This window comes from Brassica rapa, chromosome A04, assembly GCF_000309985.2.
Source record: "Brassica rapa cultivar Chiifu-401-42 chromosome A04, CAAS_Brap_v3.01, whole genome shotgun sequence".
NCBI classification, from domain to species: Eukaryota; Viridiplantae; Streptophyta; class Magnoliopsida; order Brassicales; family Brassicaceae; genus Brassica; species Brassica rapa.
The window spans coordinates 8,840,917-8,852,211 of NC_024798.2; the positions used below are offsets into that span (position 1 = coordinate 8,840,917).

General features: G+C 42.4%; 1 protein-coding gene across 1 annotated transcript; it reads right to left on the reverse strand.

Annotated features, from left to right (window-relative positions):
• Window positions 1-67: 67 nt before the first annotated feature.
• LOC103863796 (meiosis-specific protein ASY2-like) lies at window positions 68-6,700 on the reverse strand. Its single transcript, XM_033289641.1, has 3 exons — window positions 1,318-6,700; window positions 1,118-1,252; window positions 68-1,038 (listed from the first exon to the last, which is right to left on the reverse strand). The coding sequence occupies exons 1-3, from the start codon at window positions 2,276-2,278 to the stop codon at window positions 125-127; spliced, it is 2,010 nt and encodes a 669-aa protein (XP_033145532.1). The 5' UTR covers window positions 2,279-6,700; the 3' UTR covers window positions 68-124.
• Between the last annotated feature and the right edge of the window lie 4,595 nt (window positions 6,701-11,295).

An 11,295-nucleotide genomic window follows, 5' to 3' on the forward strand; every position in this document is an offset into this window, starting at 1 on the left:
CTCAATCTTGTCCGTGCGAGTTTATCCGAGGCGCCCAGCTGGACCATCGTCTGCTTCAGGGTGCTGTCGTACTTCTCCACGAGGTAATTCATGCTCCCGTCGCTCTGCGTGAAGCATTAAAAACTTAGAAAAATTTTAAGGAAGAAAAAGGGAAATAGGAGAAAAGCGAGTTTACCCGTCTGCCCGCCATAGCCGCGTCAACATACTCCTTTTTGAAGTATAAGTCCTCGACCGGCGGCAACTCTTTGGTCCCACCACGGATCTGGCGAGTCAGTTCAGCACACCGAAGTGGATTCAGGACCAACGGAGTCGCCTCGTCGTAAAGGAACTCTACACGGTCCGGAAAGCGAACTCCTCCCCCCGTCTTCCGCGGAAGCGAACCTCCGCTTCCCGCACCGGTCTCCCTCGCAGAAGACGAAGGGGCTCCCTTACTCGACGGAGATTCACCCCGAGATCCATCTCCGACTTCGGTAGCCGTTTCTCCACTTCTGGAAGGAATCTCGGGAGCTGAAGTCCCATCGTCTTCCGCTACTTTCTTCTTCGACTTCTTCTTGGGACGCTCCTCAGGCGATCCCCGAGTAGAATCGGCTGGATCGTCTCTTTCCGCATCATCATCCCTTACGGCAGCTGAGGTTTCCCTATCCTCAACAGAAGCCTCCTCGCGAGACCTTTTCTTGCTCCCTTTTTTCTTCTTCTTCTTAGCCGCAACTTCAGTGACATTGGCAGAAGATGGCGCCACTTCCAAAGGGACACTCCTGTCCTTGGCTTTGGCCTTGTTGGTCTTCTTCTTTGGGGAACTCTGAGCTGGCGGCTCGGAGTTCGCATCTCCGTCTACGGGAACAGGCCTGGCCTCCGAGGCGCCGGCAGAAGACGGTGTCGTCGAGAGCATTTGAAGCTTCCCTTTTAACAAAGCACTCAAGTCGGGAACTCCCTCCATTTTTCTAGCTCGGTTGAGAAGTTTCTGTTGCTTCCGAGTAAATAGGGAAAGACGTGATTTGCGGGGACCGAGTACACAAGGAAGTCTCGATTCCCAATCAACTATACAAGAAAGAGAGATCAGATACGAAGACTACAGAAAGATTCAAGAGCATCTCTCTAATGTAAACAACCACTTTACCTCTGGCGATCCTAGCTTGTTGTCGACGTATCCACTCCCGACTAAGATCCGGCCACCTGAGATGACTGTGCGTCGCGATCAGTTGAGCGGTTTCAAAGAACTTCTCGGGATAGGCGATCGTATTGGGATGACGAACTGCAAAAGAAAAAGGGAACGTCAGAACCATCGATCAGAATACGAGTAAACAGACAAATTTCTACCAAGTTGCTTATTCCATAAAACGCGATAATCGTCCCCCGGCGGCTCCTCGAAGGCATGCTCGTCGGACTTAATGAAGAAATATGCACGTTGCCAATCCTGCGTCTTGTTGGGATGACCGGTCAAAACGTTGTAACTCGCTCTCATCTTTACCGAGAAGATCCCGTTAGGCTCCGCCTTCGTAAAAGTTAGCTCCTCAAATACTCTCACGCTCATCGAAACATCCATCTCCGCGGCCATAACCATCAACATGACGGCTATGCGCAGCGACCCGTTCAGCAGCTGGGAGATGGCGATATCCCGACGAAACGCGTAAGACGTGATTAGTCTGGGGATTGGGAACCAGAGCTTCGTCTGATCCTTGAAGTAGGATTCATACACGCATTGGTAACCAACCGGTGGCGACCACGGCCGCTGTTCAGCCGAAGGAATAATGAAGGTGACTCCGGCGCCACCACACTCCCTCAGCAATCTCTTCACGGTCTCGTGGGAAGAGCAGGAACTGAGAACGTTTCCCCACGATTGAACTCGCGGGTCGCGTAACGCTTCGGGAGGCAGCGAAGGTAGTTCTTCGAAAATCCCGCCAGGGTGATAAATCACAGGACGGCAGTCTACTTCGTCGAACGGAACACTTCTCGGGGCGGGAAAACGGTCTGACTGGCCGATGCCACCCCTTCGACGAGCCCGTCTCCTAGGCCTTACGACAAGGCTAGGCGCTTCAGAACCACTCGCCTCCCTATCCTCGTTCACAACGTTTTCTTCGGCTTCTTCGCGAAATTGTCTATGGGCGTCAGCGACCAGAAGACGCTGGGAAAGGCTCATATTCTCCGTATCCCGCAGAGCATCACGATGGATTATGTCGAAATCCTCCAACGGACCCCCGTCTGCATCCCTAGCCGGGCTCGGCGAGGTAGCTATGTCTTTCCCTTTTTCTTCGCGCGATAGCCGATTCCCTGGAGCCATATCCTTTCTACTCGGGGAACGACTAAACTAGCTAGACCACTAGCAAAAAACCCTACGCTACGGAAGGCTTATCTAGAGAGAGAAAATAAAAGTAGAGAGAAGGGAGAGAAAGTGGAGTACCTGAGCTTGCAGAGAAGAATGACGAAAGCCAAGGAGAGACGCCTATTTATAGCAAAAACGAGGCGCACCCTTCGAAGCGTCATCATTAGGTCTACAAAGGCCTAAATGGGCTTCAAGGGCCGCCTAAATGCCCAAAAACCTACTCGCGACGGTTCGGTTTCTCGCCCAAACCGGTTTTCAATCAAGAAACCGGACCAAAATTAATCTCCGGTTCTGGCCCGAACCAACTCAACAGAGTTAACCATCCAAAGACCGCTTGGGCTCTTCATTCGAGGAGTTTACCTCCCGAGTAAAGCATAACGCATCGTGAGAAGATACAACACGGAGCGACCAGATGCGGTACGCGACTAAAACCACACACCGATAAAACGAGCCATCGTCGACATTAGGTCCTATTATATGAACGAACCCGACCCACAAATTCACTGAGACCGACAAGCCGCTCACAAGTGAACTGGGGGGGGACTTATTGTAGGAGATGGATTACATCCCTCCACAAGGCCCATCATATAACAGGCCCTAGCCCGACAAGGTCGATCGAGCTTAGTCGGCTTAGCGGCTAGAAACGTCAGCTCGACCCTAGAGTACTTTAAGCCGGTCAGCTGAGCCGATCAGCTATACTCGGCTCGGACGAAATAGTATCGAGGCCCACATACTCGGCCTTTGGGCGACAAGGCCCAAAGGATAGGCGCGATTAGGGCATCACGCACAAGGGTACTATAAGAGAGGAGGAGGAGGCAACGAGAAGAGGACTTTTGGAACAAATCACATACTAAGCGGCTAGATTTAGGGTTTCCTAATCATCTCTTTGATCTTGTCGTTTAAACCTCTGATCTTGTCTCCTATCTTTGATCAGTCTTGTAACCCATTGTGTTGATTCTAATAAAACGTCTTTAGTCACCCCATTTTCTAAGTTCTTCATTCTAATCAACCGAATCGTGTACAAACAGGGATGAAGTCCAAGCTTCTATTAAGAGAAAGCTTTTAACTGTATGACTTCTCTGGTAGCCACTGAGAGAGCCATATATTCAGTTTTCAGTCATGGATAAAGCAACCACAGACTGAAGGTTCTCCAACTCATTGTATTGCTTCAAACCTTGAACAAATAATGCAACATACTTTCTTATGTCTAAATCTGTCACATAATCAGAACCACTAAAACCCTCAACACAATAATATGATCCTTTAGTGAAAGTTAAACTGCTTGATAATGCACATATAAAATATATGAGAATCCAACTTAACTGCAGCCCAATGTTCTCTTCATGGACTTGACACAAACAGGCTCATCATTACCACTGCAAAAGCTAAGTCAGGTCTTGAGCCAATCGTTGCGTACATCAAGCCCATAACATTTGCATATGGAACATTTTCCATTAATTTTGTTTCTTCTAACTTTTCGGTCTTAGTTAAGTTCTCCAACCTGAGCTGTGAAGCCACTGTAGTTGTCATTTCCTTTGCCTAGAGACATTCCAAACGGACTCAAAACCTTTTCAACGTATTTTTCTTGAGACAATGTCAAAACTCTTTTCTTTTTATCCCGAGTATTATCCATCCTAAATATATGTGAAGCTTTTCACAGATCATTCATTTCAAACTCATCTTCTTAAGAAAATATACATGATATTTTTTAATTACATTATTTTATAAATATATTTTCCAAATTATTTAATCAAAAGTATATTCACTAAAAAATATTTTTACTTTCATTCTTTTAATATCTATCATATCACTTGAAAATAGCTCTGGTTAAACATAAAATAAAAACCTTGATTAAAAAATATTTAAATATTTTTAATTATTGACTATTAAAAATATTTAATTATTTTAAACAAATATATGAAATGTTATTAATCATATCGGTATATATTTTTTAAAGCAAGACATTTAAAATAAATCTATGTATACTCGATTAGATTTCTTTAAAAATATCCAAAATATTTTATATCTAAATAATATTTAAATAATTCTAATGGATTAAATAAACTTATATTACTTATTTTAGGAAAATAACTTAACTGTTATTTATAAAAATAAATATCTCAAATAGTAAAGATTTAAAGATGCTTTTTCAGGTTTGTTATTTCTAAAAATATAAAAGAAGGATTGTTATTTAAAAACATAAAAATATTATTAATTGATGTCCATTAGTTAAAAACTTTTATTTATAAAAATACATACATAATTAAGTATTTTTATAATTAAAGTGAATGGAATGGAATGCGGAGTATTTTATGCGGAATAACTAAAAATATTAAGTATTTTCATGCGGAGTTAGAGGCATTAATTTGGGCAATGGAATACATGAAGAATTTAAGATAATTTTGGGTGACATTTGCAACGGATTGTTCTAAAGTGGTGAAGATGGTTTCGGAACCAGAAGAATGGCCAGCATTTGAAGGCTACCTAGAAGATATTATGCTTTTGAGAAGAAGCTTCAACAACTCAGATATCGTTCAAGGACGGAAAACACAAAGGCGGATCGTTTGGCACGCAGTTCTCGGATTCAGCCATCTTTCGTCATACACATAGATGCAGAGTTGCCACTTTGGTTTACAGAGTCTGCATGAGTCTGTGAATGTTTGCTGTCAAAAAAAAAAGTGAATGTGATACATATAAAAGTGACTTATCATTTAATATTAAAGAGGTATTTTTGTTAACTAGGAAGAGTTAGGATCATACTTTAATCATCCTAGACTCGAGACCACACAGGTGCTAATATCTGGTGACATTGTGTAATGTATTCTTCCTAAGGCCATCCTCAACGGTTAAAAAACACTGGTTTCTTTAACAAAATAAACAATAACTAGACCCTGATCCGCGCGCCAGCGCGGGTATGAATTTTTAGTTTTTAGTTATTTTTTAACTAAATGATGTATTTCTAATATTTAATGTATTATATTCATTTTTATTTATTTTAGTTTTTTTTTTTAATTTTGCCCCAGACGAATAATATAGTGTTTTTATTATCTTTTTGTTTTACATTTTTTTTGTGTCAGATTAATCCGAACGGCTTGAGCTGATCTTGACAGTCCAGTCACTAAACACTGAGGTCGCTGTTTCTCTTGCTGGAAACGGCAAGTATGAACGACAAACGACACGTCTTTCTCTTTTTGGTGCATTAGCTGAGGTGGGCTAGGCCCATTGTTACTATCCGTGAGTGTTTTGTGCGTGGACTAACGGCTTTTGTTTTGACACATCAACAAAGCCCAAAACGCCTCGCTGTATAAAAGTGGGCTAGGCCCATTGTTACTATCCGTGAGTGTTTTGTGCGTGGACACACGGCTCTTGTTTTGACACATCAACAAAGCCCAAAACGCCTCGCAGTATAAAAGTGGAATGATGTTTGGAAGTTTGAAGCGACAAACGGGGTTACAAGAGCTTGTAGTACCTTTTGCCAGAATCATAAGCTATTTAGGGAAATATAGATCAAACACTGATTAAATAGATACTCCATTATAAGAACAGAAGATGACAAAATGTTTTTCTTTTGCTTAATATAGAAATTATAAAGAGATGTTAAGAAGCTAGGTTCATATATAAAACTTATTCCTTTTTTTTTTGGTACATTGTAAATGTCATTACTGAATTACAAAGTTAATTGTATCCAGAATCCCCTTTTTTTTAACACCTTATCCACAAAATATCTAAAGTGGTTGGTACTAGTCCAATTGATTCGTTAATGGTGATAATTGCGGAGGTTAGCTCATTGTCTAGGTTTTCCTTTTAAACATGTACTAGATTTTAACTTGCACGTCTATGCAAATATTTTTTATTTTATAAATATATTTGATATTATTAAAAATAATATATAATTTTCATTTTAGTATTATATACCGTGTAACTCTATAATATTATTGTTTATATTTTTATTAGGAAAATTGTCACTAATATCACTTTTCAACTTTACACTAACCACTTATACCTTTAAGATTTTGGTAAGAAAAAAACCATCATATCCCTAATTAATTAAATCTAAACTCATTCTATCTATAGAGAGAAAATAGAAAAACTTACAGATAATCTTTACGCTTCCAGCTTCTCCGGTGGCGGCGAGTAACGCTGGTGCCGGAATCCCTAGTTTTCTCTTTCTTTTTGCCTCTCTTTGTTTCTCTACTCATGAATCAATATATTTTGTTGGGTTTGAGTTTGCTGTGGATCCACTTCTCAAATGTTAGATCTGGTGAAAAATGAGATTTGATGTAGGAGAGAGTAAAGAAGGGTCGGGTATGGCTAACGAAGCGGTTTTCTTTTCCAATCTATTCTCAGAATGGGACTGTACTCCTTCGCCAGCCTCATCCCGTTCTCCACCGTCACCTTGTACTTCGGCAACTCGTCCTCCGTGAAAATCCCTAACACGATGACGACGTAATCCAATCCCACGATCCCGATCCTGATCGGCTCGTCGGTGACTATAGCCACCAGATCTTATTGTTCTGTATGATTCTGCAACTCAACCTTAGGTTTTCATGACACTTTGCCAATGAATTACTTTGATATTTCCAGGCACAATATTTCAAAAATGGTATCGAAGAGATGGCTGGAAGAACCTTACGATGTTTGGCACTGGCCTTCAGAACCTATGAGCTTGAAAAGGTCCCAACAGGCTAAGAACTCTCAGACTGGGTTCTCCCAGAGAACGGCCTTATTTTACGATCTATAGTAGGCATAAAGGTGAGGATTAGTTTTGTTTATTTATGTTCATTTTTACTTTTTTCTTAACATTAGTCAAATATATACATCGTATTTGTTTAGTTTCAGAACAATAACCCACATATCATGGGCTGCAGTATTTTTGTAGTGTTCCTTATCAAATTATTTTCAAATGTGGACTCAGAATGCTGGTGTCAAGGTGCTTCTTTTGTTCGATTTTACCAAAAAGGCCCATTGCACAAATTCTCTTTCTTAGCCTGCTAATAACACTGCATGATAAAATCAGGGAAAAGTCCGACAACAAAAGCTCTTGAGTATGGTCAGGTGAAAATTACAACGCGATTTTCAGCCTTGATTGATGTTGATGATAAGGGCAACCCGGTTGACCAGGAAAATATCAGTGAGGAGGAAGCTATTGTAGACAGTGAAAATGAAGGTACAGATACCAATGAGGATGAGGTAAATATGGAGGCAAGTGTGGAGGAAGCAAGCAGTACCGGAGTGGAGGTAAATGTGGAGGCAAGTGTGGAGTAACAAGTGGAGGCAAATGTCACTCAGTTGGAGGAAAGGAGCATAAGTGAGACAGGGGAAAAGGTCACGTTTGTGGACAAGGTAAAGTAAGGCATGAGAGCTGAAGTATCGAATGCATCTGCTGAAGAGAAACCTCTGCAACCTTCTCTGCCAAGGGTGTCAAAGACTAACTACAAAATCTTTCCCCAGAGCTCAGGAAAGGAAGCAGTAAATCCAGACACCCTGGGAAAAAGGCCTCAACAAATAATCAAAACACGCGGTCGTCCGAGATTGGATACAGAATAAAGGGCTTCAATTTGGAGCATTATTGGAAACAAGAGTTAAAGAAAGCAAGTCGGAATGTATAGTTTTCTCGGTGTTCAAGGGCTGGTCTTTTGTAAATAACTACGAACACAACAGAAAAGGTAGAATTTGGGTTATTTGGAGTCCACGAACGAGAGTCACCCCTGTCTTCAAGTCAGATCAGATGATAATGGTCTCGGTTCTTGCGGAAGGGAAAACAGAGGAGTTCTTGTGTTCTTTTATCTATGTGGACAACACAGCAGAGAAGAGGAAGGAACTGTGGGGAGATCTCAAGGCTCATCAGGACTCTCCCATGTTCAGACATAAGGAGTGGATCATCATGGGGGATTTCAACGAGATACTGGAAGGTGATGAACACTCAAATCATCAAAACGCAAACTCAATCACGACTGGAATGAAAGATTTCGAAGAAGTTATCCAACATTGCAGTTTCACTGATATGGGCTACCACGGACCAAAATACACGTGGTGCAATAAGCGAGAAGAGGGCCTTATCTGCAAAAAGCTTGACAGGATTTTGGTGAATGAAATATGGCTAAACAAACGTACTCAAGTGTATGGAGACTTTGAGGCAGGAGGCTGTTCTGATCACCTGAGAGGAAGGTTGCATCTGAAAACTAAGACAGAAAGGAAGCGGAGGCCATTTAAATTCTCAAATGCTCTTGCAGAGATGCCTGAGTTCATAACGACAATGAAAGACTTTTGGAAAGACACGCAGCCGTTGTGTGTCTCGACATCAGCTCTTCACCGTTTCTCAAAGTCCCTGAAAGCTCTAAAACCTTTGCTGAGGAAGTTGAGCAAAGCGAAGTTTGGAGAATTGACAAGAAAGGTCAAAGAAGCTTATCAAGACCTCTTTGAAAAGCAAGAGAAATTGCTGGGGGGCCCAAATCAGACCACTATCCGAGCAGAGCTAATAGCAGCTGAGAGATGGAAGAGAATCTCAGACATAGAACAAAAGCTTTTGAAACAGCGGTCAAAACTCCATTGGCTTCAAGTAGGTGATCACAATAACAAGGCTTTCCACACAGCTGCTAAGGTCCGGGAAGTCCGAAATGCCATTAGGGAAATAAAATGCCCGACTGGTGTTGTGGTATCGACGCAGGAGGAAATTAAAATCGAAGCAGAAAGATTTTTCAAAGACTTCCTTACCTTTGAATCATCTGTGCTACAACACATAACAGTTGCAGACCTGCAAGAGCTGTTTCATTTTTGATGTACTGATGCTGAAAGATCAACACTTACAAAGCCGGTATCAGAGGAGGAGATTCGTGAGATACTCTTCCACATGCCAAACGACAAATCCCCAGGACCAGACGGGTTCACCACAGAAGTCTACAAGGCTTCTTGGAGCATCATTGCGAAAGACTTCACAGTGGCGGTTCAATCCTTCTTCAGCAAGGGTTTCTTACTGAAAGGTCTGAACTCAACTATCTTAGCCCTCATTCCAAAGAAAGATGATGCTACTGAGATGAAGGATTATCGCTCCATATCCTGCTGCAACGTTCTGTACAAGGTGATTTCTAAAATAATAGCGAACAGACTCAAAGCCACTCTCCCTCAATGCATTGCCCACAACCAATCAGCGTTTGTCAAAGACAGGTTGTTAGTGGAAAATTTGCTGCTGGCTACAGAAATAGTAAAGGACTACCATAAAGAAGATGTCTCTCCGAGATGTGCAATGAAAATCGACATTGCGAAAGCTTTTGATTCAGTTCATTGGGAGTTTCTGCTCAACACGCTGAAAGCTATAAACATCCCGGAGGAGTTCATTCACTGAGTGAAGCTATGTGTCTGCACAGCCTCCTTCTCAGTACAAATTAATGGGGAACTGGCTGGGTTTTTTCAAAGCAAGAGAGACTTACGCCAAGGGTGTGCTCTTTCTCCCTACCTTTTCGTCATATGCATCAACGTACTATCACAGATGATTGACAGAGCTGCAGAGAGAAAGCAAATAGGTTATCACCCCCGCTGCCAGAACATCCTCTTAACGCATTTGTGCTTCGCTGACGACCTCATGGTTTTCACGGATGGCTCAAAGCGATCTATAGAAGGTGTCCTCAAGGTTTTTGATGAGTTTGCTGCCATATCAGGGTTGAAGATTAGCCTCGAAAAGTCCACATTGTATATTGCGGGGATCATGGCGACTGATCAAGAGGACATTCTTTCCGTTAGCTTCAGGAAGCTTACCTGTTAAATATTTGGGGCTCCCCTTGCTTACGAAACGCATGACAGTCCAAGACTACTTACCATTGGTTGAGAAGGTTCGATCGAGAATGAAATCATGGACTGGGCGGTTTCTTTCTCACGCTGGTCGACTGCAGCTCATTAAATCAGTCATTACAAGCCTTACAAACTTCTGGATGCAGGCTTTCAGGCTTCCAAGTAGTTGCCTCAAAGATATTGAGAGACTATGCTCAGCTTTTCTGTGGTCGGGGCCTGACTTGAAAACAAGTAAAGCAAAAGTTAGTTCAGGTGATGTTTGTTCACCAAAGGAAGAGGGGGGGGGGGGGGGGTCTAGGGCTGAGACCTTTGAAGGAAATAAACATGGTCCACAGCCTCAAACTAATATGGAGAATCCATTCGACAAGAGCTTCGCTATGGGTTAAGTGGGTACATCAATACCTGATCAGGGAAAGGTCATTTTGGTCGATCAAAGAGAGCACCGCTTTGGGGTCTTGGACGTGGAGGAAGCTGTTAAGGCTTAGGGACCTTGCAAAGCGTTTCTTCAGAATGGAAGTCAAAAATGGGAAGAACACATCGTTTTGGCATGGAGTGTGGTCAAAGCTTGGCTGTCTCAAGGATGTTTTAGGAGACAGGGGCCGCATTGCTCTGGGAATCTCAGGTAATGCAGTAGTTGCGGATGTGATTGGAAATCACCGACGAAGAATACATAGAGAGAACATTTTAAATGAGGTAGAGGAAGAGATTGCAGCACTGCATTGTGTTATAAGCCAAGAGGAGGATGTTGCTCTTTGGAAACAGAAAGAAGGAGTATACAACAATATGTTCTCTGCAAGGAAAACATGGATCCAGCTTCGTACCGCTTCTCCAAAGTGCGTGTGGAGTAGAGGGATATGGTTTTCACAGTCCACACCGAAGTACTCCTTCCTGTTATGGGTCGCTTTGCGCGAACGGATCCTCACTTGTGATAGGATGCAATCGTGGAACGTTGCGATTGATCCAACATGTGTACTCTGTAATGAAGCTGATGAAACTTGCAGTCACCTCTTCTTCAACTGCAATTATTCCAAACAGATATGGCAGGTTCTAGTGGGAGGTATCTTGCAAAGGGCATTACCACGGACTGGAACGATATTGTGACGATGGTATCAAATAATAGACTGCCATCAACAGAGCAATTCCTACTTCGATATGCATTCCAAGCCACAGTCCATGCTTTATGGAGAGAA